This window comes from Denticeps clupeoides, chromosome 5, assembly GCF_900700375.1.
Source record: "Denticeps clupeoides chromosome 5, fDenClu1.1, whole genome shotgun sequence".
NCBI classification, from domain to species: Eukaryota; Metazoa; Chordata; class Actinopteri; order Clupeiformes; family Denticipitidae; genus Denticeps; species Denticeps clupeoides.
The window spans coordinates 11,692,859-11,720,482 of record NC_041711.1 but is presented as its reverse complement, the minus strand read 5'-3'; the positions used below and the strand labels follow the sequence as shown (position 1 = coordinate 11,720,482).

At 44.1% G+C, this 27,624-nt stretch overlaps 1 protein-coding gene across 2 annotated transcripts; it reads right to left on the bottom strand.

Moving 5' to 3' along the window:
* Positions 1-21: 21 nt before the first annotated feature.
* agmo (alkylglycerol monooxygenase) lies at positions 22-27,115 on the bottom strand. 2 transcript variants are annotated; one of them, XM_028980419.1, is made up of 13 exons: positions 26,891-27,115; positions 25,354-25,484; positions 25,013-25,164; positions 18,000-18,103; positions 17,556-17,651; positions 16,025-16,091; positions 15,867-15,932; positions 15,529-15,608; positions 14,802-14,936; positions 13,033-13,149; positions 11,119-11,201; positions 10,775-10,880; positions 22-110 (listed from the first exon to the last, which is right to left on the bottom strand). In XM_028980419.1, exons 1-13 carry the CDS (start codon positions 27,008-27,010, stop codon positions 72-74), a joined length of 1,296 nt encoding a protein of 431 aa, XP_028836252.1. In that variant the 5' UTR covers positions 27,011-27,115; the 3' UTR covers positions 22-71. The 2 variants fall into 2 exon arrangements, with proteins under 2 accessions (XP_028836252.1, XP_028836251.1); XM_028980418.1 differs by lacking the exon at positions 22-110 and adding an exon at positions 3,532-3,813.
* Between the last annotated feature and the right edge of the window lie 509 nt (positions 27,116-27,624).

The window sequence follows — 27,624 nt, the reverse complement described above, 5'->3', positions numbered from 1 at the left end:
CAGTCGCGGCCATTTGGTGGTGTGATCTGCTGTCAGCGTACATGAGTCACTTGGATGGTTTTGGTGGGCTGTCACATCTGTGGAGTCAGTGGTCCATCTGCACACATTATCTAATGACAGAAGTATTAAAATCATACACAGCAAAATTATCAAGATCTCTGACAGTTGAATTACATTGTAAAGGATTCACATTCCAGGGGAAAAGTAGTTTCTATATAAAGGTGACACGATCCTGAATCTGGGGGGTGCTCCGATGGCTTGTTCCAGAGTTTCCTGTTGTCACTGTCTTCGTCCCAATTTCCTGCTTGTGTACCTCATTGTATCTAGTCCACGTTGGGTCATAATATGTGTGTATCCTGTCCTGTCTGAGGTGCATTGTTTCTAGTAAATCTTCTGTTTTTGTGAAGTTGTGCAATTGCGTCCTTTTCTCCTGACCTGTCCTGCTGCCGTGACAGAAAGTCACGATGTCTACACAACAATTTCACCTTCTTTGACGTCATATCTTAGATGTCATATCTTCCACGTGAGTTTTCCAATGAATCCTTGTATCCAGACAGGGTGGGTTTGGAGCTATATGATGATCCTTTGTTGCGGCCGTTGTTTCTTCTTGATGAGAACTGATGATCCAGCATAGATAAGATGAGTCCACAGGTTATATAGTTTCCCGATATCTGCAATATACTTAGCACTCATATGTCCTTTCATTTTCTGTTCACTGTTTTTGTTTAATTTCTCGTGCCAGATCCTTTGGCACAGGTTTCCACAATAATTTTCCCCCCAAAAAAAGAAATATTGGCCAAGTCAAATCACAATTAAATCTCCTGCAGGATAAATCTTCATAAACAACGTCTTTTGAAAACTTTGGAGACCTGTGAGAGAATTGTAGGATGGCATCACCACAGCATTAGAAAAGCATCAGTTGGTGTGGCAACTCTGGATGCGTTGATTTGGCCTCTGTTGAGTTGCAACTGTTTAAACTGAAAGTGAAGAGATTGTCATTGTGAAACTGCAACGCAGCACACGGTGACACAACAAAATGTGTCCTCTGCTTTTAACCATCACCCTTGGTGAGCAGTGGGCCCGGGGAGCAGTGTGTGGGGACGGTACTTTGACCAAGGGGACCTTGACGATTCAGGATTTGAAGGACTCCGCTTTCTTACCCGCTAGGCCACCACTGCGCCCAAAGCAATGCGCAAGGAAAATCCGTAGATCAGGATGTGCCGTGGCCAAGATATATCCAACCGGTAATTGCTTAATCAATGATGGCAGCTACTCTGTTTGCAGATCGGCCATGTCACCTGAACCTCATTTATTTTGCACTATATCTCTGGAACAGGAAATCTTTTCCATTAACTAAAGACCTTTTATAGATTCTACCTTTTTCCAGACTTTTGCCTGACCGTAATCCACATCAGTAAAGCTCTGCTCACTGCCACTTTGAGACTCCTGTTCTCCTCATCCACATAGATGTTCGTAGTGAACACCTTCTGAAGACCATACACGTTTTCGATGCATTTTGTAGCTGCGTTTGATAAGTGCTTCACAAGTGTTTGCTTCACGCTGTTCTACACTCGTCACGGTTTACTGTTTGTCAGGATGTTGCCAGAAATTGACACCAACAAAACATTACATGCAGCGTTTATTTGACACCACCCGACAGCGGTGGTTGTTATAATTCCCTGGATTAGTAGCTGAAGATATTTTTGATGGCCCTACCTGCAGTAATTTGAATATAAGTATTTGTTCAGTTGTATCACATCCCTATGCAACATAAGAAATGCACATTATACCCCTCAATATCACAAATTATGCAACATGTGAAGATGTTTACAGACTGATTAAGCGCATAGTTAATACTTTACCTATAGTTAATAATACTTAGCCTTGTATAGCATGATTGTTTAACATGTAACAACAATACATTCATGCAATCATTAATAACTATAATAAAGTATTTTTATCTTTATCAATATTTGTTATTAAGGGCTTTGGCTTTCATAGCATATTATGTGTGTGCACCGTGTGCTGTGCTGCAGTGTATCACAATCATTTCACTTTCACTTAGTAGCGGCTGCGAGCTCCTGCAGAGAAAATGTTCAAAATCGGACTTCAGCACCAGCACTGTTCTTAGTTATGATCTATGGGTGTAGTGTAACATTAAATTGGACGCTTCCATCGACAATGTCCTTGTCTTTTCATGCTAACCGCAGAGTAGCAGTTCTGTAGTACAGATCCCTGTAATTGCTTCACACTTCAGAGGAGCATCTTGCCACTGGGAAATAGTTCTGCAGCCCACTTCTTCTCTTGAGTAAACAGTGGCATTTGACACACACACACACACACACACACACACAAAAAAAAAAAAAGGATGGAGCAAAATCAAACTGGCCCCAGGGTTCCCACGAAAGAAATCACACAGCCAGCAATGGTTGTATTAATAATTCACACCACTTCTGCAGGGAGGGCCGTGAGTTTCAAGAGGACGAGAGATTTCTGCCAACATGAGGCACTGAAGGGATTCTGAGACATAAACACATTGCTCTGCAGAGCTCAACAACTACAAGATGCTCATATTTCCATTTGTCTATAAAGGACACGGTGTTTTGCAAGTAAGTTTATGGGTAACATTCAGTCGTTTGGCGCCGCCTCTCGGATTTACAGGGTGTCCTTTTAAGGGAAGATATCTGGACTTGGACATCGGGAGAGGCTCCGATCCCTGTTCCAGAACGGAGTTTGTATCGTGCATATGTGTGTTCCTCATTTCCTAATTGTTCTCACCTGCCATCTCTTCGTTTCCACTGTGGTCATTTTATGTATTACCTAGTCCACGTTAGTGTCCCTTGTGCCATGTATTGCTGTGTTTTGTCCATGTATTATGTTTCGTCAGTACACCCTGTCCTGTGAGGTCATGCATTTGCATCCATGCCATGTTGCCACTGTCATGACAGAAGAGCTTGGTCTCCCTATGTATCATGACAAAATTCTATATGGGCAAAGTATGATTTCACCCACAGTCCCATTGTCTCCTCACTGAATGTTCTGTTCTGAAACAGGTATTTTGGATTGCAACATTTGTTGTAAGTTATTATATTACTCAAAAGACATTATTTTATGTGTTACTGTATTACTGCCATCAGCTTCAAATGAACAGATTTTACAAGAATAGAATAGCAGTGGCACGTCTACCTGCATTCCTTGGCTTTTTATGAATAATAGGAAGCATTTACAGTCTTCCAACTGAGTGATGAAATACTGTTGTCTTTCCTGAGATGATTATTAATATATCATAAGCATTACAGATGCCTACTGTGTGCCTAATTCCTGAGAGGGTTACAGTAGCGACATCTAGTGTTTATACCGGGGTACTGTTACTTTTTACACAGGGCACATTGCAGTTTGCTTTAAATGATTCCTTTATTTAACTATATATCTTTTTTAAAAAGCATTTGGTATTAAAAACAGACTTTGCATTAATTTCAAGGTTAACAAGTTGAGACAGGAGCATAAGGAAGATAAAAAAAAACAGACAGCATTATTAGTGAAGAAAACTCTGCAAAAACAGAGTTTTTAATATATCAAACAGAGTTTGATACATTAAGTTCTGAAGGTATATAAAGCAACTCCCAAAAATCAATCAGGTGTTAAATTTGAGCAACATGCGACGTGAGTAAATTGTGGGGAGGAAATGGCTGTGTAAAGTTGAGGGTAAGGGAGCTGTGCGCTGTTATCCCATCATTGCTGTTTTCTCTTGCCGACCATCAGATGTGATCCAGATTGCACAGCCCAGTAGAGCATGGAGAGGGAGGTGAATGCCTAGAAACACACACATCCCCAAAATAAATAACAGTGTGATGCAAACGCCCTGTGCTCATTTTCCTGAAAGCGAAAGGAAAATTCAAACCTGTGCGTCAAACATCTACATGGTATGTGTGAAAGCAGAAAACCCAGCTGGAACTTTAATGGACCCTTTGCACCCCAAACATATCTTCTTGAACTTATTTACTTAAACACACCCAGGCTTTAGTGTCATGTTCGAGCCCTAACCTTTTGGCATGGCCAATGCTCTAAAAATGAAATGCAAAAATAATAAAATGCAAAAATGCAAAAAGATGGGCCAGTCAATGTCCCATGATGCATCCTGCTCACAGGTTTTGGAGGGTCATTAGTCATCGCTGCATGTGAATGGACCTCTTGGGAGTTCTGGCAGAAATGCTTGCCATGTCAAAGCCACAGTTTCCCTCTGTTTCGGGTTATAAACTGCATCCTACGTCGCAGCACAAGCCAAGCGAGAGTGCTGTCCATCACCGCCGCTGCATGATGGGAAAAAAAGCCAAGCGCTTCCTCTGTTGCGGCGCAGCTGTTCTCCTCAGAGAGGAACCGCACCAGAGATGGAATGTCCCTCTCCTTTCACCCACTACCTGCTCAGCCGCCCGGTTCCCCGCCAAGGACTGAGAACGCTGGGGTGGCGGAGTGAGTGAGTGATGGGGAGAGAAGTGATGGCGGGAAAGAGCGAAAACAAGTGTGGAAAGAAACTGAGCAGCCCCAGGTAAATTTGCGCGGCCCGGACATTTAATAGCCCGTCCTATGGCACGGTTTGTAAACTGGGGCAGGAGAACGTGAAACTGCGGGGGGGAGCGCTCGTAAATCACCTGTGCACATGTGTCACATATTTATTTCAAAGCCGCGCGTTCAATGGGAGCAGAAAGCAGGCTCTTAGTAAAAAATGATGTGATTGTTGCCGAACAGGCCGTGTAGCCGGAGCTCGCTGGCCTTGCGTTTTACTGAGCCTGCTCAGGGGTTTGTAGTGGCTGTTGACCTCACTGAGTGTCCACTCGGCCGACGAGTGGAGGTGGCAACAGAGAACATCAGATGGGCCCATCCCATCGTGGCCAGTGCCATTCATAGCCAATAAATTACGTTTAATTAACAAATAACGAGGATGACACAATCTGACCAAGTCCTGCTACAGAAGCACCACGTCTTACTTATTTCTGATGACTTTCATCTGAACTCAACTGTCCCTGTGTGTGTGTGCGTTTGTTAGTGCTGTCAAAATGAATGCATTAATCACTTAGCTTTCAGTTTAGCTTTTTGAATAAAAAAAAAAAAAAAAGGTTTGTTCCATTTTGTGTTAAATAAAGGCCACTTTGGCACCAGCATAAAGTGAAGTGATTGTCACATGTGATACACAGCAGCACAGCACACAGTGCACACAGTGAAATTTGTCCTCTGCATTTAACCCATCACCCTGAGTGAGCAGTGGGCAGCCATGACCGGCGCCCGGGGAGCAGTGTGTGGGGACGGTGCTTTGCTCAGTGGCACCTCAGTGGCACCTTGGCGGATCGGGATTCGAACCGGCAACCTTCTGATTACGGGGCCGCTTCCTTAACCGCTAGGCCACCACTGCCACGCTAGGCCACCACTGCATATTTATTAGTAGATACTGTTTGTAAGTTAATGATTAATATTTTAGATTTGTGTGTACTTTGAATCCCTTGCAGATCCCACCTGACCCACCAGACAGCTGTGGTTTTTACGTAACTGTGGGCATGTTATTCATACACATGGATGTCACATGACACACACTGCTCAGATGAGGTCACAAACACACACACACACAAACACGTGTAGGCACAAAAGTTCTGTGTTAGGAAAGGACTGAGCTTCGCTCCTGTTTCCCTGCACCGTGTTGGCTGAAGCGAGGGCGGGGCTGGATGGGGGCTGTCACGGTGATGATGTATGACTCCTGATGGGAGGTTTCCAGGCTGCACTGGCCATGTGGTGGACTTAAGCTCACACACACTGCCTACTGAGCAAGGACCTCGGCTCACATCTGCAAACCAGGACTGAACAGCACTGCTCTCGTTGCATGTGCAAATACACACACATGCATGTGCATGTACACACACAGAATTACAAAGATCATGAGCTTTCCCGACTATTGCAAAACGCCCCCTGCTGGGCACTTTTCTTCCTCTCTCTTTAACAGCCTCTCCTGCAGCCGTGGCCAAAAGTTTAGAGAATGACACAAATGTTGGTTTTCAAAAAGTGTGCTGCCTCAGTGTTATATATATATATATATATATATATATATATATATATATATGTATTGTCAGTTGTTTCTGTGCTGTATTGAGCATTTTATAAGTTTCAAAGGCTTTTGATCACAATAAGATGCAAAAGGACGATATTTGCAGTATTGATCCTTTTTATTCAAGACCTCTGCAATTCGCCCTGACATGCTGTCAATCAACTTCTGGGCCAAATCCGGAGCAATGGCGACCCATTCCTTCATAATCAGTGCTACGTCCTTTGGGCCGTAGAGTGGTTCGGGGGTGCTCTGTGTTTGGTGTTTCCCTTTTCAGGCTTTTTGGTGGGTGGAAATTGGTATACCTATTCCCTCCTCAACAGTCAGCCAATCAACTCAGCAGACAGGAGCACTACGGGGCCAATGGGTCATACAGGGCCCATTGTTGCAGAGCCAGAGGAAGATAGAGAGGAGAGTTTTGAAGTGTTAGAGGAGAGCCTGCGGTCAGTGTTGTCAGTTGTGTTTTCATTTTGTAAACTGTATAGTCTCTTCTTTTATGGTGTGTTCCTTGTTGTTGTTATGTAACGCACTCTAGGTTTTGTGTGGTTGTTCACTCCTCACTGTAAATAAAAGCACAATATTATATATACTTTGGCCAGGAATGTGTGTGTTCCTGCCTCACACATCGCTCTCCTTCGTTCTCACGTTTCCCATCCCCTAGACGGGGACGTGACAATCAGTGCATGTAGTTTGTCAGAATTTCTGGGCTTTTGTTTGTCCACCCGCCTCTTGAGAATTGACCACAAGATCTCAATTGGATTAAGAGCAGATGCCCTCACACCTGCCTGCTGCTCATTCCTGAGCAAGCTCTGCACTGGTGGCACCCTGATCCTGCAGCTGAATCGTCCTGTCGCTTGCTGAACTTTCTTGGGCTCCCTGAAGCCTTCTTCACAACACTTGAACTTCTCTCCTTGAAGTTTTTGATGATCTGATAAAAGGTTGATTTAGGTGCAATCTTAGCAGCAGCAATATCTGTGATGCCCTTTTTATGCAACGTAATGCTGACTGAACGTGTTTCCTCAGCAGGTCTAATGTAGCAGGGCTGAAATGCAGTGGAAATGGGTTTAAATTCATTTTCATGGCAAAGAGTGAATTTGCAATTCTTCCAATCACTCTTCATAACATTCTGGATTATATGCAAATTGTTATAATAAAAATGGTGGCAGCGAACCAGTATTTATGTCATTCTCAAAACATTTGGACACGACTGTACACCAAAAACAAGTAAAGCTAAACTAACTGGAGAGAAAATGGTGCGTATCTAGGACTTTTTTGGTACTTTCCTTTATACTGCTAATACCCATAATGCACTTGGGTGGTTTATGGCAACTTGGTCCACAGACGAGCTGAGAGGGCTGGCAGCTGCATGCACCCATGAATGAATAAAGTTGGGTGGGTGGAGGACCTCTGATCTCGCAAGACTTACTCCTTTGATGGCACAAATTAAGGGAAGCCACGTTTGGGGCTCCAGCCTCTGCTGGATTTCTGTAAATCAATTCCAGGGAATTTCACAGCGAAGGCAGGCAGGGCCAATGGCTCCCAGTGGACTTGTAAGTGGGCGATGGCCCCCCTCCTCCAATCCACAACCCCCTTCACCCCAACGCCCTGTGGTGGGCCAGTTAGCAGAGCTTAAGACGCTTCACTTCTTCTATCCTCTTTCAACACCACACCGCCCTCATACACACTTGAAAGTGTTTCAGACGCCTCACCCCGCCCCCTCTTTTACAGTCTCAGATATCACCATGGAGACGTCCAGGAAATTAACTGGCCCTGATGAGTAAAAGCCTGCTTTTGCTTTGGAAATAAAGAAAGGAAACAGTTCGGAATCACATAAAATATTACAAACAGCAAAAATTCTATAGATTTAAATACTACTACATCTAAATACGAATGCATCTTAAAACAAATGAAAATAAAATGTATTTTTCAAAATGTAATTCAGAAAAGGAAAATTTCAAGTATGCTATATTCATTACTCATAAAGTGAAAAATTGTTGTGCAGTGTTGACAATGGATGAAAATCTAAAATTATTAGAATATTGCCTATTATCAATCATAAAGCATTCACATTACTGAAATGTACACAGTCAATCCTTGGTTGGATTGAAGATTGAAAGGTGAATGTTTTGAATTAAATTGCAGATAAAAAAAAAATGACATTATGATATTCTATTTTTAGATCATGATTTCCTATGAACATAAAATCTGTGTAATACAGTCATGATCTTATTACAGATGCAGATTAAGATTATGTCTAAAGTGACTAAAAGCGAGTACAGAAATAAATAAAGTGGGAAATCTGGCATGATTGGGTTGCAGCAAGGACCCAGTGGCGGCCAGGAGATAAATAATGCAGCACAGCTTACTGTGGATCCTCTGCAAAGGCAGACCTTCAACTCGGGTGTGTGCTTTAGTTGGAGAGGAAGATGGGGAAAGGGCTTTTTTATAATCTGAAGGAGACATTTCCTGCAGTTTCCTGTGAGGTCTCCAGTGATACCTGCACAGCCGGGTTTCCAAAGACCCCCACACACCCACCATCCCAAAAAAGAGGCTCCAATAACTCACGTGTTGTCAGCCCCCGCGCCGAGTTCCGACGCTCAAAAAGATCCATGGGAAAAAAAAGAAAAAAAAACACACACACACACACACACACACACACACACACACACACAAACACACAAATTTAAAGTTGATCATTCAAGTCAGGCAGTGGAGCTCAAGACAGACCGGCGACTATAATCTGTCTGAAAGACCTCACCTGGTACGAGAGTCAGGTTTGGAGAAGGATAAGGCTGTTGTCTGTTGATTCATGCTTTGTGTTGTGCTGAACGTGATAATATTATTCTGACCCCTTTTCTTAAAAAGTGTCTGGCCTGATTTTTACCATGTAATTGCATTTCCATTCCACAAAAAGGTAGATAAATATTAGTCTGAATGGAAAGAACTCTGGAAATGTCTCTGTTTTGGTTCACCTGCCAAGGGACTAGACTTATTTTCACTGAGATTACATTTGGTAGCTCAAATTATTCTAAATTATTTTAGGTATCAGAAAATAATTAAATTACACAACAAATTAAGAGTAAAGCAGGAGATGCATTGAATGAGTATATAAGTATATTGTAAGCATTATAAATAAATAAATAGTAAATCTGAACACATGGCCCCCACTCTTAATTGTTAAGTGGACCTTGGCACATCTCAGAAATATTTAGATTTGGATCCTACACTATATAATTCTACACTGTAGATGACCCCATGGGTTCATGTCAAGCTATTGCTCAGAAAAAAGAAAAACCTGACGTGCTAAAGAAGTATGGAGGGGGGTAAGAGGGGCTTCTCGCCGTGCGGGTTTACAGGTCCGTCCCGCTGCTTTATAAAGCAGCTCTCTGCAGCAGTAATAAATGCCAGTGTGAGTTTTAAGGGTGCTGTATATTAGACCGCTGCGTTTTTAACGTCTCGCCCTTGCATGCATATGTGTACTTCACAGATCTAAAATGCAACAGTACTTATTATGTAATTAGTTATAATATGTTTACACATATTTAAAAATATACATTTGTTTAACACTTTGTTATATTATACGACATAATAAAAATTGTTACATTGAATCATTTGTTTTATTTTTTCTTTTAGACTAAATAAAAGTAAAAGAAGCATTTAAATGGTGTATCTTATCGATGGTGATGGTCAAACTAAGTGCTCACTGCACGCCTACTTGAAGAATGGAGAATCCATTTGCTCTCAGCTATAAAAGACTATTGTTTTATCCTGTGGTGATCTCTGAGAAGGGAAAAAATGCTCCAGGCTTTTTAACACCTGAGGCCACAGATGTGCAGTCACACAATTAAAAAAAAAGGAAAGAAAAGAATGGGAACAGTCCTGGCCTTGCATGTAAAACTCATCTGCTCTCCCCTAGTTAGCCGCAGACATGTCTAATTGATTCCAGAAGTGTTACTTTTACTTAGACCCGACCATACGGAAAGGAAGGGAGGGAGGGAGAGAGCGGCTGATGAGAAGGAAGGAAAGAATATGTTGTGTGAAAGGGTTAGAGACTAAAAGTGTGAGTGTGTTAGACATAACTGTAGAATAAAATCATTACATACAGGTAGTTGGACAGTTAAAACACTTATGTTGCATACATACATTTCAGGAGGCTGCCACAGAGATTTTAAAAACACAACAACAGTGTGTGTGTGCGTGTGTGTGGGTGGGTGAGAGACAGCGGGTGAGGCAGTGTAATGAGAGGTCAGCCGTGATCTTCACCCCCCTCCGTCGCAAGTGCCAGAAACGCACAGCAATTTTATGGTCAATTGGGCCATGCATCTGGAGCCATACATCACAATGAGCAGTGCAGCGAGAGGTATAGCCATATCACACACACGCACACACACACACAAAAAGAAGAATAAACACACACTGAGAGCACATATGGCTGGCTGTAATGGCCCCATGCAACACCTACACACACGCACGACTTCAATGCAACGTTCCTCTGGGCCTAAAGTTTCTTAAGGCATGCTGACAAAACTGATAATCATCAACAGTAGTAGTATACACACGTATATGCACAGTTTATAGTCACCAACTCTTACCCTGGTACACGTGACAGAGCGTCCGTGACACTGATAATTCAGTCTGATGGTCAGTACAGGGTTTCAATAATTCATCATAATATAATAATCTTACCTCAATGGGGACAGACAGGGAAGCCACCAGTGGTCTGATGAAACCATATCTTTGCAACAACATCATGAGTGCACAACGGAGTGTCTCCACAATGGAGGCATTAGGTCTGTGCAACAGAAAAATAGTTTAACAAGCTCTTAACACCAAACATGATAATAAACACATTACAACATTACACATTTACGATCTGAAATATGGTTATAATAATATTTCATTAATTTCATTCAATGCATTTCTTATGACAAGCATTAGTATGCCTAATACATAATATTAACGAGGAGTTGCACATAGTTTATCTACTTTAAACAGCATTATGGCTACATTAGGGATATGCTGGACAGTACCGCTGGTCAATTATGTAGCCCAGGGATGTCAGAGAAAAGAAGACGTAACTGGTGACGAGCAGCACGGTCATCTGAGAGAGCATCTAGAAGAAAAATATGAACAATGATGTGAATTTGTAGAAGGAGAGAATAGACCTCCTTTAAAAAAAAACATGTTCCAATGAGGTCCCCTTGATCCCCACACACTGCTCCCCGGGCGCCTGTCATGGCTTCCCACTGCTCACCAAGGGTGATGGTTAAAAGCAGAGGACACATTTCATTGTGTCACCGTGTGCTGTGCACAATGACAATCACTTGACTTTCATATTAAATGCTATTAAGGCAATATAGCAGGCAAGAGGACAATTCCTTCAGGTCTCCCCCAAAGAAGGAACTAAGAAGGTGTGTGTGTTTTTCTCATTAAAGTTCCTATACACGGATCCATTCCTGAAATAATAGGATTACAAGAAGAAAAAAAAAAAAAGATCACCGACTACAACAATTCCGTCTCAGCACTAAGGTTTTGTTTTTTTGAAAGGTTTATGACGTTTATGGTCTTCCTTGACTCCTTTAAAGTGTTACCTCTTGCCCCTTTCATTTCAAAACACCCCCGAATCCCAGCTCAACAGAAGAAACTTGCTGAAATGTGTGGCAGATGGAGATGCTGCCAACGCTGCTGCTCTCTAACCCAAACCTGACAGCAGCGCCCCAGGCTTCTGGTGGTTCACGTCTGCTTTAATCACCAGGGGCTCAGCAGCGGCCACATTATAAAGACAGGGTCCATATGTCTGCTCCATATCCCGTATTCACTAATGACATCCTATATTAGATGTATATATAGCATTAGCTGTAATTGGCCTATGGGGAGGTAATCTCTTCATCCCGAATATCCATAAAACTTAAAAAAGGACACAGAAGACAGACTCTTATAGTAGAATACATGAGACAAAGGAAATGTGCTTATATTCTTATCTGGGCTGATGTTGAGGACTCCACCACTGGTGCATGGTAAAATGGCCACATTTACACCATGGTCCCATGAACCATGGTCCTTCACAGCTCTACTCTAAGGTACTGGATCTTTGGCTGTAGGTAGGCCCTCATCGGCTGTTTTTCTAAAGCCAGTGACTTCATCCTTATGGGAATAGTTTAGGTGGGGGGAGGAAAACTGTTTGGATTTTTATGCCCTTTCACTGTGCTAATTTTTCAACTCATTCCCATATCCCGTTTAAAGCATAACACAATGCCAAAGAGAGGAGAAAATTAAACATCTGCCCCTTTCATTGAGCCACAGGCTGATTGTGTTATTGTTTCCACATCCCTTTAGGGACACGCAGATTGGGTTATTACCGTCTTTGCTATTGTCATTATTCTAATTATCACCATGAAGAGGATGGGATTCTGGCGTATGAAAACGGGCTGAGATCAGAAAAAAATCTGGCTAAATTTACTTCGAAGAGCAAATAATCAGTACAAAGCTTCATCACAAATGAGCGGGCACTGTGCTTAATGGCATAACATACCGAATTCAACATTCGTTGCGAACACTGACTATTTCTTTCTTTGTTTGTTTTTTACCAAAAATAGTTCCTTCACAACTACAGTCACAACACAATGTGACAACAAAAACAACCCCAGAAATCCAATTAGGCAGAATTTTACACCACAAATGACCCCAACTAAATCCTGATGAAACTGTTATGTGTATTGAAATGTCCAGAATGAGTGAAGATGAGATGTTTGAGCAAATGAAGGCAATGGGATTGTGGATGTGACTTCAGACGGTGCAGGGTTGACCGCAGCAATTGCAGGACATATTTCTCTGGGCAGGAACTCTTGCCCACATTGACTTACACGTGAGGAATGGCACGAAAATCCCAGATTAATTTTGAGAGTGGATTAACGGCAGTGATGAAGGGTGATGAAGGGCTTTACCGCTTTCGAGGCGAACAGATCATTGTAGACACCAAGAAGGAGGAAGAAGTGTGCAGTCACGTAGGCTTGGGTGGCAGGCGACCACAACGAATCTAATGGCACCTCCTTTCCAGTAACCTAAAAAAAACAATTAATTTAAAAACTACAAACGATTTGTTCCATACACACTTTACTGTATAGATTAGGCTCACCGTACCATATCAACAGTTGGCAACAGTTGGCATGATGCATCACAGTGCTAAAGGCTAAGCGTCCTCAGCATTTACATAAATAAGTGCGTTGAGATAATCGTTTTCATTTTATTTGTTTTAAATGTAAATTTTTATCTTTTTTCAAATCTGGTTTATTGTTTTGCTATTTTAATTAAATGTTTTATGGTTTGCTAGTGTTTCCCTCCAAGTATTTTTGTAATAATTATAAGAAAGGACCACTTATCTGTATCTAGAAGAAGTTTTATTTTTTATTTTTCTGTTTTTTTTTTATTTTATAGAATTTAAAATGGGAGGGGCCTAGTGAGTGACAGCTCTCAGGTACACAACTTCCTCATTCAGGACAATTTAAGCCCACACCCACCAATTCATCACACACATGAACACTATTTAACATTATGCGTCTTTCTTGTTTCATCAATATATTTACACCTTTAACCACTAGCAAACATGCTACATGGTTAGCGTTGTGTTTAGCATTTATTTATTTTCAGGGCTGTCAAAGTCAACATGTTACCGGAGTTACTAATACGCAACACTTTTAGATTTAAGGAAGTTAAATCTAAGTTAAATCTGGAGACATGTGACCGTGTGTTTCTTGGTGGCAGTCACAAGCCCAGGTAAATGGTGAGGGGTCAAACAGACAGACCGCTTGGTCCGCTGTGGCCACCCCAATTGGTAGCAGCTGAAAGGAGACAACAATAAAGGTAAAAGGTAAATAACAAGTGACGGTGGCGTATTTGTTGTGCCACTTTTATTCAAACAGACACATTATTAACCAGTTTACTTGATGTGGCTCCCGTTGGCTTTGACAGTCCTTGTTGCTCACACTCCTAACATCACCTATTTATTTTGTAACTAAATACTGTCCTCTCTGCACTGGCCATGTGTTTGACCTTTCGGCGAAAGAGCCCCAGCGGCCCTGCAGCTACTCCAGCTCTCGCTCTGCTTTCCCTCAAAACCCCAACAGGGCCGGCCAGAGCGGTCCACCCCGCTGCCCCGTTCCCTCCCGCTCAGCGTCAACATGTATGTTGGGGCCTTTCAAGATATTTCGGTCGAATTCCTAAGCTCTCCACATGTTTAGAATCACTGGGTCCCGAGCACAAGGGCAGCTTTAATTGTGAAGCTTGACTGGCAGGAATATGCGCCGCCGTCAGCCCGGATTTCAAAGGCGGCTGCGACTCTCCCGGTGAGGCCCACTCGGAAAACCGCCCTCTTTTGTCTGCCGATGACAGGGTGGCGTGTTCACGCTGGAGCAGCCCGCAAGTATGTTATTTAAAGAGAAATAGCTTATTGTGTCTCCCTTCAAAGAGAAAGGGCCTTTAGTGTCTCACTTGGCTTGGTTTTGGCCCATAAAACGTTGGGGATATTTGGCAAAAAAACAAAAAGTCAAAATTTAGGAGGCATTTTAAATGACTTTTCTACTAAAAAAAACAAAATTGCGGGCAATAAACCATGAGGGTGCCAGTCCATGACCCTGAGATCTAAATGTATAATAAAAAAGTACAACTACAGAAACACACACACACACACACACATACACAAAGAGAAAGTTCTGACCTTGGGAACTTCAGAACGATCTCCTAGTCTTGGCAATCCAGGTCTCCAGCTTGGTCCTTTAAAAATGGCACTCAGCTTGTGCACCAGGCCCTTGGCTCGCCAGTATTTGCGCCACACGTACGGGTAGTAGTGAAACTAGTGGGGGAATGATGCATGATTACATCATACAGTTGGTTTGCACTTTTAACGTGTTATTTCTTAGAAGAAATATTACGGTTTCAGCGCTAAACGGCGCCTCCCGTCGCCCAGATTATGTTGCTTATGCTCTCCTTTGCCCAAAAGGTAAGAGCAGAGAAAATAATCAAACACAACTTTGATTTCAGCTCGCCGGGCACTTTCACCTCCGTCAAACGGCTTGTTTAAAGTGGAGTAATAATGTTATGGTTAGAGTCGGGCTTTTCCACCAGCAGAGAGACGCGAGGCGGGCCTGAGCTTTCACTAGGCTTCTACTAGATATTTACTTTCGATGCCAACACCCGCACTGTATCAAAAACCCGTTCGGGCAGCAGAATGAATCAGTTCTGCCCAAATGTCAAAACAATCAGGAAACGGTGGCCGCTGGGACGAATCGATCACTGGAATGTTTGGGTATTGATGAGGCCGGCAATCTGTAAAGTTCACATCACTACACTGCGGCGAGGACAAGCTGCTTGCTATCAATTTTTGCCACGTCCAAACATATAGAGCCACGTGATTTCATCGTCATCGCTTTGTCTGCAGCACTGACCTGGACGGACAAGATGTCGAATGAATGGACTGGATGCACGAGTCCATAAACCACCTTTTCACTCTCAGGAGCAAATGTACCTGAGGGCAGGACCGGATTGTTATGGCGGTGAAGAAGTTATGAGATCCTTTAACACTTTAATGAGAGCATGTTATTGAATTACACTCACTCCCTATCGCTCACCATCCATAACCACTGAATCCAGATCAACCCCAATCCCGGGAAAAACCTGCTCCCGCATGGGGAGAGGGTGCAAACGGCATACACACACAAAGCCGAAGCTAGGATTCAAATGCATGCAAAAACCACAATAATAATTATAATAATAATACATTTACCAAAGAGTCGGTCCCATATAATGAGTGTTCCTCCATAATTCTTATCAATGCAGTATGGATTACGACCTGCCATAAAAAAAAGGTTAAAACTGAGTCACATATCACATACGGACGAAAGCATTAGAGGTTATATTCCACTTCCAAAAACAGCATCTTACCATGATGCACTCTGTGGTGACTGGGAGTATTCAAGACCCACTCTAGAGGGCCCAGGTCTCTGACTACCTAGTGAGAAAACAGAAGGTTTGTACATCTGGCCGTGACCTATGGTCACTTTCTCCAAAGCAATAACCGTTTAATGTCACCCAAATGACAATGACTGGATTACAATTCCTTGCGCATTAAGACAGTAAAATCTAACAATGAATACGAAAGATTCATCGCCTTCATCCAAACCTGTGGTGCCAGATGGCAGTACATCAACCACCTCAACCACCTCAATTCTGCACGTAGACATGAAGGGTCCATGCCAGACACACGGTCACGGACACAATAGAGCACAAATTCGTCCTTTGCATGATTTGTCGTTTCTTTGTTTTGGCGGGCAAAGGCCCTAGGAAGAACACTGCACTCCGGGGACATTTGAGGATTTGTGGGCTTCAGACATGAGCAAACGGGGTCCAGTGTGAAGCATCATTTATAACCGCTCAAATGTTTTCTTATCTGATGAGCTCGGCTTTGGCGCCGCTAACTGCGGAAAGAGGGAGACCGCCATTTCCAAATGGAAAGAACAATATTTATGGATTAGAAGTAAAACAAACAATGGATTGGATGAAAGTGCCAGTGCTACAAAGAGGTTCTATCATGGATGATGACTAATATACTCTAACTCTCTTCTCTTGGGTTCAGTGTTTTATATTTAGTTGGGTCAGGGAATTGTTTGCTAGTGGTGGAGGTGATTTTTTATTTTCTTTCTGAATCTTGATATGGTCCATTACAAACGAGATGGACTTCTCCTCAATCGGATCTCTGGACCAGCTGAATGTGGGTCCAGCTGAGCTTGAGGTACAGGTGTCTCTCTGAAGTGATGTTACTCACCTCCAAAAAAGAACAAATAACACCTTTGGGGTCAGATCCACTACATATCATTGTGAACATGGTAAAACAGGGGTTCTAGAGCTCTGGGGAGCGTTCCAGGCTCTGCAATCAGCATTAGCACGTCCAGAAAACTCTGAGAGAGGACATCTGGCATGTTACATGCAGGAAAGCCTGCAAGAGCTTTCATGAGCTTATATCGAATACCTACCTCCACACCCTCTAGTCTGTGCTCAGTCTGGGAGTGTAGGGGGCGGGGCGATGTCACGGCCACCTCCCTTCACACGTCTCTCCAGGCGGACCCAGTCAATCAAGAGAACTCGAAAACGCCTTTGACCCATTACCCACCGTCTGCACACGCAGACACACTCATCAGCTGATGCTTCATGAGGTAACACGTGTTCACCACCAGAGTGTGACCTCTGCCTGCTTTATTGGTGTTTGATTGTATACATCCTTTTGGATTGTTTGACTTGCGCCTAGAATGTTTTTACGATGCAATTGGATTACATTCTGGCTCAGTGCCATTGGTAAATCACGTCCAAATCACGTCCGAAGCGTCTTAAACCAACATATGCAGTTATTTGTAGTAAAAACGCTTAAGTAAGCTGTGATACCATCCTAGACCACATGCAATCTGATTAATGCTTTTACCTCTGTGTGAATCCAGAACTGGTACAGCAGATTGAATTGGACGTGAACCGCAAACACTGATGGTGGCATCACCAAGGCCAACGGGAGGTAAAATATCTGAAAAAAAGTCCATTACATGTTGACACGCATCCCTTCATGCGTTTCCCTGCTTTAAGTAAATGTTCTTTTAGCACAGTATTTATCACTGTTTCTAAGCATAACATTCATATTTAACCTTTTTTTTTAATCTGGCAATTTACACAGAGCAAAATATTTTATTTGCAGGGGTGAAAACTCCATTTCACCCCCTTCCTTCCGATTCTCACCCCTCAATTTGTAGCTCCTTAACACCAGCTGGTTGCCCTGCTGCATCTTATTTACCAACAGCAGCAGCATATGGAGACAATTTCATAGCTGCATGTGATTTAAACACCCCAGCAGCACATACAGAAGCTTGGCCCTTACCCATGAGGCGCACTGCTGTGTGACTGACTGTCTCAGTGCTGTAGAGAGGTTGTAGTAGTCAGAGCTGTGGTGGACCTGGTGGGCAGCCCAAAGAATATTCAGCTCTGCAGAGGACCAAACATACGACATGAATGCTGAATCATAAGACATTAATATATGATTCATTTAAATCATTCCCAAATTAAACTGCGCCCCAAAAAAGCCTTTATAAATCATTATAAACATTGCCTTGCATTAGGTAAATGTCAGGGTAGACAGAAATGTTTCATTTTGTTTGGAATAATAGACCATAATGAGCCAGTGTAAAATCTATTGGCTAATAAATGAGGCTCCATCTAGTGGTGTTTCCTTATATGACATAAAACTAAATCATTATTTGTGTTCATCAATTTGTTTAAACTTATTTTGGAAAAATATTGTAGAGAATGAAACGAGCTTCACATGGTAAAGCCTTAACTCTTGTATGTTAATACTATTTGTCATTTTACAATAATACAGTGTATGTCTTTTTTTTTTTTTTTTTTTCATCAGGGTTGCTGAGTTTTTAAATGCCTGCGCCAAACCACTACTAACCATTCTGGCTACAGCTGGGCCTGTGTCATTACCAATATTACAGCATAAAAAAGGCTACTGAATTACGGCCTCCAACCTTTCAGTCTCAACATTTTATACCTCCCAGACGGGCTGTTATTTTTGCCATATTCATTTCTGCTGAAGCCCGGGGATGCCAGCATCTGAAAGAACATGCTCGTTAAGTTTCACGCGACTCAGTGATGCCTCTGGACCACCCATCTCTCTGGCTTTTTTAGCACCCAAAACACACGCCCGCGTCGAAATTAAAATGTAAAGTGAACACACAGGGAGAAAAGGCACGTCTCAAATTAAACTGGAAGACAGAAGCAGGTCAGAAGCAGCATCAGAGTGTCAGAAGAAACGGGATTAGGGCCGAACAAACATGTGGAAGTCGGTCCTGCTTGCGAGCAGTAAAAGCTCAGTTGTCCAGCCCATGTTTTGCTACACTTTAGCGTCTCACACCTTTGGGACGTTTCCCAAAAACATGTCAGCTCCTCTATCAAGGAACAGCCGAGCCAGGAAACCCCAGTGAGTGGCTGCAGCCCAGCTGAACAAACACGCGGCCGCGTTGCACGAGAGGGCCGAGCGCCTCTCCCTCCTCTCTGCAAGCCTCCGCGCCCGCTGCCAGCGGCCCGGCCCCAGCCAGACATTTCAAAATCACCTGGCTGCGGCTGAGGGGGAACACCCAGAGTCCAAAGGCCCCGGAGAAAAGGCCCAGACGTTCCATTCACAAAAGCCCAGCCCCTATCTCTCACCATCTGCCCCCGCCCCAGAACTCCTCCCAGGAGGCGGAGGTGTGGGCTGCGGAGGAATCCAAGGATCAGGTGACGTAATGCAGCACGGAGCCACTCGGGTTCATGTGGGAAATCAAGAGCTCAACCTGTTATAATCTGCTGCTATGACTTATTAAAAACAAAAAAAAACATTATCATGCTGTTCGTGACAAATCGACTACCATTTTGTCTGCTGTTGCTCTGATAAAATGGCATCGATCTGTCAGAAATCCGAGCCGTGTTGACAAAACTCTTGAAATGGAATATCTCCTGTGAATGGAAGAGGAGTGAAACAACCTGAGATAATCCACCCATTGTTTCCTTGCCATCAGAGCCTTTTTTCGCTCCTCCTCTTTGCAGGAGTGCGGCAAGATTGATGCGGGGTGTGACTGGTAGGAAGTATGAGCCGCTAGGCCTCATTGCAATCCGTGTCCTCAGCCTCCGCAGGACACCGCATAGTTTGGCAGGAACTATTCAGTGGGGAAGTGCTTTAATGATGAGAACCAATGCCACAGAAAGCCTTTCCCACAACGGCGAAATGCTGCAGTCGTCAGCTCTTCTCCCCTCCGTCTTGCAGCTTTGCAAGCGTACGAAAGACGGCTCTGAAAACTGATAAGACAATAAAGGACACTAATATAGCAACGGTTTAGACTCACTTACTCTGTGGAGGCTAATTCAAGGAATATGTCATCATCATAAGGGTGTCATCATCAGGGTGGTAGTAGCCTAGTGGGTAACACACTCGCCTGTGAACCAGAAGATCCAGGTTCAAATCCCACTTACTACCATTGTGTCCCTGAGCAAGACACTTAACCCTAAGTTGCTCCAGGGGGGGGACTGTCCCTGTAACTACTGACTAAGTCGCTCTGGATAAGGGCGTCTGATAAATACTGTAAATGTAAATGTAAATAAGCAGCTTGTTGTGATGCTCATTAACGTGGATGAAGGAAAACCCGCCCCATTTTACTTGGTTGAAAGAAGATGAAATTCTGTCCTCACAGCAAAACGTCCCTGCTCTGAAGTTTACATTATGCGTTTAATTTTTAAACAGTTGCCCGTTCGTTTTCAATCTACAGAGGTTGTTCTTTAAAAAAATTAAAGGTTGTCTAATATTAACCCCAAAAACAACAGTTACATGCTAACTGAAAAAACTACAGTAGCTCCCCTCCTGATCCAGCGCGTTAGTAGGTCCGGCAAAGGTCAAAAGTTTTTGTGAAAAAGCCCTTACATAAGATGCATTATGCAAATAAACACCATAAAGAGCAAAGTTTGCAGCCGCTGAGTTGATACCGGGGCCCTTGTCCCGGTGAACCATGTCTCTGTTGAGTAATTGTGCTTTCGTCCTTAACGATGATGTTAGCAGTTTTCTTGAAGGCCACGAACTCAAACGCAAGGCCCCCTGCAGCAGGGGCAGAAGCAAGATGAAGAAGTTGAGACGAAGTATTTCACAGTCGTGCTTTTTCGTAAGAAATGGCCTCCGCACCAGAGGTGGCTCTGACCAGTGATGAAGCGCCACCCTAGCGGTTCGGCTGCGTCCGGCGCCAGTCGAGCCGCTGCTCCACGCGGTGTGCCGTGTCACTCACGTTATCGATGTGGTGTGAAAGCCTTCAGCGGCGCGGCCAGTTGGGCCTTGCATGCGCTGCCAAGCCAAACAGCGGGCGCATCCCCGGCCAGGCAACTGGCCGTTTCCCGCCTCGTTCCCGGCACTTCGCGCTGTCCGCACTCCCGCAGCTTGAGAGAGAGAGAGAGCGCCGAGGAGCTTCCAAGACGTCCGGCCCGGGCAGTGATGGCTGAATAGGTACAGAAGGTAAACACCAGGCTGGAATTTGGTGAACTTTTCCTGCAGCAGGCGAACAGTAAGCAGGGCCTGGTGGCCCGTGACACCAACACCCGACAAGCGTCACACACAGTCTGAGGCTGAGAGCCGACGAGCGGTTTCTGAACGAGAACTGGAGAGCATGTCCAACACGATCAATTCTGTAATCAGTGAAAAATCAGCAAACAAATTTGGTAGGTCTTTAAAGTAAACCAGAAGCTGGGCTTTATTTTCCAAAACCAACAGGACCCTGGGAACAGAACGATGCTGCACAGTGAAGCTTAACCAGAGCACAAACCTAGAAACTATTTATACATTAAACTGTTTTTCTTTCATAGATTCGCTTTAACTATATTGTAAATGCAATATGGTAGAACATAGAACTATTTTGTTTGGAGAACTTGCCTTCACAACACGTGAGTTTGGGGTGTTTCATGGCACGATAGAGAAAAACGCAACAGAAATAATCTATAAAGAGACACTTTCCCTAGTTTTTATTCATATTTCTGAGAGGTTCACAAACTTTCAAGTACCTCTGTATGTAATATCAATAAGTGCAATATTATTGATCAAGTCCAGTTGATAATCATCCATATTCCTCTGTCACTACCAGGCCATGAGCATGTGACAGGACGAGTCCACCGCAGCGCTTTCACAGCTCTCAGAGACCAGTTCTCATGGATGCCACTGACTTTTACACAAACGGTCCTATTGTATTACGTCTGTGTCATGTTCTGCACAGATATGCTGCACAGGGGCCCCTACGTAAGGCGCGCACACACACACACACACACACACACACTCGCACTCGCACTTTCACACAGAAACATGCAAACAGAGCACATGAGGGCAGCAGACTCCGAGGCTGATGGGGTACAGAACTCCCAACGCTGCAGGAGACGTCCCACAAGCCTGGCCGAGACACCCACACACACACAAACACACACCGAGACGGTGAAGGACCGAACTGCTGTTGCCATTGTTGATATTATTGCAGGGTCCCAGAGGCACAGCTCTCTCGTATAGAAGCGGGGCCTTTCACATCCTGGCCGGGTTGGTTCTTTTGTACAACATCCAACCTGCACGGCCAGGAACTTCCAGTCCAAGTGCGAGAGATTTATGGAGCCCCCGCCACTGGCCGAGCCGCGTCGGCGAAGGATTCCTTCTCAAAACAATAACATCCAGCCAGGGCTCCTCAGGGAGCGGCGCTCGGTGCAGCCTTCGTTCGATCTGTTTGTCTTGACAACTGCTGCTGTCTGCAACAAGAGCTGCAACTGCAAGCCACACTCACGGCTGCCCGCACATCAACCGCACAGTCACAGCACGGACAGAGCCGCTGGAACCCAAAAGAACCTCCGTGAATGGAACCATATGCAATAGAAATAGAATTGTGGGCAAACATCTGTATAAAAAGCATTTATTTAAATTCCTGGTAACAGATATAATGTTAAATATGTAACTGCACACAATTTACACGTATTTAACCAATAAAAATGAATAAAATAGAACAATTCTAAATTCTAAAATAGTATTAAATAGTCTAGGTGGTGAGCAAAATATATTTTCTTGTAGGTGTCTTGGCATCAAAATACCCTCACTTGAGCTGATTCCAAATCAATGCAGCCCAATGAGACCTGAGCATTGGCCGTGGATATTACATCATTTAATAACTAAACCAACAACCTGGAACAGGCCACCAGTTCCAAAACCTTTCATTTGGCTTGTGTCCATGTCTTCTTTTGCTTATGTTGTTTGCCCCACTGTATTACCATAATATGTTTGACCTTTATGTTTCTTTTTATTTTGGGGTGTTTCAATTTAATGGGCTCATGTCTGTAAATGTAGCCTGTTCTTTATATTTATATGACTTCCAATCACATTTGAATCCCAGTTCCAGTTGTCACAGTTGTCGTGTTGAAAATCGCAATCACTTTGCAATTTGATCATCTATTTAGTGGCTCATCGTGTTTAAGGTGTGCTGGTGTTGAAATTAGAATAAGATGCAACAGAAGCAGAAAGACAGTAATTTTTTTATGCGTATTATCGGCATAAGTGACTTTTTGGTCAATATGTAGATAAAAGGATATGAATAAATTCTTAATAAGTTATTAAAACACAAATTAAATGACACTCAAGAGACAGAAGCAATTTGCTGCCAAAAAGGTGCCATTTAATATTTTTGCTACAAAAAAAATATGTTTTTTAATAAAATATTAAATATTATCCATGTGTGTAAATAAATGTTTTGTAAAAAAAATAAAAAACACAAAGTTACAACAACATATGGTAAAATCGGCAAAATGGTTCGCCTCCCTCAATATGGCAGATATTTTTTGTCTGCATGGCAGTCCGGTCTACAGTTTAATATTAACTATAGACGTTCAGAAAGCAGAGTAAACAAGATGTTTCAGGTTGTTGTTGTCATGATCAGCCGATGGTGAAGCGGCACGATTGTTGTGCCTGTGGGCAAACGGGCTTAAATATAGTGAGGGTGGAACTCGGCTGCAGGATTCCAGGACTCCACAAGAAAGGTGGCATCGGAAAAGAAAGAGACAGATGTTTTCCCTGGCAGCCCGTCCCTTTGTTCTTTACACAAAATAACGACCGAGGTCCCCCTTTCAAGTGCATGACATGAAGGGTGAAATATGAAAAGTCCATAAAGACTGATCAAATAAGTGCTCATATTTTACAGCAGAACTAATTAGGCCCTACATTGTTTTATGGCGGATATATTTCTGCCGTTTTGTCCCCAATTTGCTTATTACGCTCTCCACTTCAGAATCCAGATTTATGGCTCAAGTGTCTGTGTGGAATGGGACTCTAGGTCCACCACAGCATAAATTGAGAAGTAAAAACCATTCTGGGGTTATTAGATCCAAGCAGGTCACATGAGGTTAGCACCAGTAAAACCGGACAGGCTTGTGTCTCAGAAGAATGGCGTTACTCGCTCGACAATAAGATCCTGAGTGTAGACAGACACTTTAGGCTCACAAAGCAAGTCTAGTCACCCCTCAATGATGCATGGCTTTATACAGGGGAAAGGCGCGTTCATATTAAAGCTTTGTCTAGAACCAGCTGCTGCTAAATAGAACTCTTGAACTGTTTTTTAGACACAAAAAAAATTTTTTTTTGCTGAATAACCCATTTCTGCGCTGGACAGCCACAAACACTTCATTATTCCGTGACTCCTCGCGGAAGTATGGAGGGACGTTATTACAATAGCGTCATGGCAGGAGGAGCTATTCATGGCCTTAATTGATGCAGCATATGGTGAAGCGTTGATGGCCTGATACTGAATGTACAGGTCAGTGATGCTCATTAACCTTGAGGATGCAAGCCATGGCACAGAGGTTCAACTTTTCAGACATACTTTTCCAAGCGCTGTTTATTTGTTCTATAACAAAGCGGTGTCCAAGTATCGATCGATGGACAGGGTTTCTCATGAAAATACAAATGCTGGTTCAACATTATCTGCAGCCGAATACAAACAAAGCCAATGAGTTCCAGCAGGATAACTTGTCTGTCGGAGACCTCTGAAGCATATGTATCTCTGTGTGTGTGTGTGTGTGTGTGTGTGTGTGTGTGTATACACTCAGCAGGCATAAGTGACCTCCTTTTATGCAACCATGCAGTTATGCAAACATGACCGAAGCAAAAATCAGACAGCATGGCTGCCATTTTGCAGGAAAAGCAGACGTCAGGATGGGCCAGCGTTCATTATGTAGTAGGAGCGACGCCTGGCATGCGCAACACTTTCACAGGGGCATTTTTTGGTTAAAAGTTTACTATAAGCGTTTGTGGAGAGTTTGTGGTATCGGAATAAAATCCGCTGAAAAAGAACTGTTACCTACCATGAGCACAGCGATGGACCCAGTAGTAGCAGAAGTCCACACCAAGAAATCCCAACCACCACGTCCACGCTGAGTCCCAGGGAAGCTCCAGAACATGGAAATTCTCCCAAAAGTAAACATAAGTGGACACCTCCAAGCTTCTGATAAAGAGGCTGCAAAGCAGAGCAAAAGATTGTGATTTAGATCGGCAAACCTGCCACGATGGTGTCGATTTCTGTCATGTGGGTATGATCTAAAAAAGATACAATCAAACATAATCTGTTATCTGGCCGCCATGTTACTTGGCTGGGGGTGAAATTGGTGAACCTTCGAGATAATCGGATTTCAGACTGTGGACTCACTGTGGAAGGCGGGACACCATCCCTGCAGAAATGGAGGTGGTTCCATCACTGACGCTGCCAACAGACCTTCCCGTCTTCAGCCAGCCAGCCAGCATCTCCAGCAGAATCAGGCCTATGAAGAACGGCGTGGCCTGCAGGACCATGCAGCAACATGTCTTTCAAATTAACATTCAGCCAGGCAAACACAACTCAACCGTGCTGGTTTGGTCCAGTTATAAAACATCCGTGTCATGATAAATAAAATCAGGCTCAGCAACTGTTGCTGGAAATGCATTAGAATTAACATGCAAACTGGATTTCGGGTTCATTGATGCACGTGCAGCTATTTATAACATGTGTCACGATGATTTATGGATGCCGCTCTGTATAATGAACAGTTAAGACTGGGTACCTTCCATTCGCAGCGCTTCCGTTCACAATACCTTATAATTAGGCCACTAGCAGGCTGAAGGTAAAAGACGGGATTTGTCTTTAAAGAACAGCCATTGTCCCTTGGGGAAAAGACCTGGACACCCCCCCCCGTGGTAAAACCGATATATGCTATTGCCAGATGAAGCAACCTGCTGGCCAATCACAGCATGAGGTGGTTTATAGGGGGGGAGAGGATGTAAAATCTGCAGGCCAGGGTGTGGCGGACTGGTCGGGTGGGTGTGCGGGGTGACTGCTTCGCAGGTGGATGGGGAAGGAGTGTGTGTGTGTGTGTGTGTGTGACCGCCAGAGACCTTAAACCCCCCCAGCCGAAGTAAAACAGCACCCCGCCCGACCCTCAACATTCCACCCCATATGGCAGAGGGCGCGGCCACGGAGAGTGGAACTTCGTGCTCCTTCTGATTGTGTTTCTCTGTCAAGAAATTTGTGTTCGTAAGACATTTTCGCTCGAGCCGGAGCCACAACACAAGCTTCGGCCACTTTAATGGCTCTTAACCCACTGCCTTCCACGCTCGGCAGCAGAATATAAAGGAGAAATGCGGACGGGCGTTTCAGGGCCAGAAACGTAGCCCGGGCTCCTATGAATATATTGCCAGGGGACTCTTTAATGCTTCTTTTTTAATACTGTTTCAGGACTTGCCAAGCAAATGACATTTGTGGAACAGATGTTTGTGTTTTGACCTTAAAGTGCCATTTTGTTTTAGAAGTCAGGTCGTGGGCGGGATCCAGTTCTAGACTCTTCGCAAAAGTGAAAAAAAATTCTTATTGTTTCACGACCGTCTTACGTGTCCTGCGTAAGACAAACGTCTTGAATAATATTGGACAATTGCATTTTTTGCAGGAAAATCCGACCAGGAATGAATAAGTCTCGGGAGTCCTCCTCTCTCCTTGAAACGCGTGATGCGGCGGGGACGCGCGTCTTCTGTCCACGGGGGACACGGCGGTGGAAGTGGGCGGGCTCGTTTTTAATTAACAACGAATTGTTGTGTGTACAAATTCATATTTTTTTTTTTTTTTTTGGGGGGGGGGGGGGGGGGGGGGGGGGGGGGGGTGTCCATTGCAAAAAAATTATAATAATAAAGCGTGAAGCGAGGAAGACGCCGCTCACCTCCTGCACGTACTTGGGCACGTCGTCCTCGCGTGGAAACGACGTCTCGTTCGGCGTGACGAGGTAGAACATGATCCTCGCGCCCTGGAAGAAGCCGCCGTCGCGCCGCGCCATCGCCATCGCCGCGACCCCCGAGGAAAGTGTCCCTGCGTCGCGCGCAACGCGTCCGGCGCGCTCGTGCCGGAGACCTTTATGTCGCCGGCGCGCGCCCGCCGACCTTTGAACCCTCGGTCAGCGTTTATGAGTCGCGCGCGTGGCGCCGCGTTACGTTGCCGCGAATTACAGCGTGACGGGGGGTTGGCAGGGACCGGGACCGTGGGTAATGTGGCGTTACAGCGCCCGGAACCTGTGGAGAGGGGTCGCCGGTGACGAGGGACAATCCCGCCCGTTCTCCTCCGACCCGAACGGGCGCTGAATGGACGTTTTCCGCCTGTTGAACCCACGTTTCTTTTCCACGGGACACGCTGGACCGAAAAAAACACCTTCCGACTGAATGTTGAATGCAGGTGACAGGAAAATTGTCACTTTGCGTACTGTATGTACGCGTGACTCTGGCAAGTCATGGTGCACCACTGTGTAATTTTTAATCAGGTTATCGATAAGCACACGTTGCTGAAACAATAAAGGACACAAGGCATCGCTTTCATTATACAAATTCGTTCCAACGTGGAACTAACTTGACGAGGGGGGTCACAACGTGACTGAAATATCATCTTATTATCCTGTTCTACTGT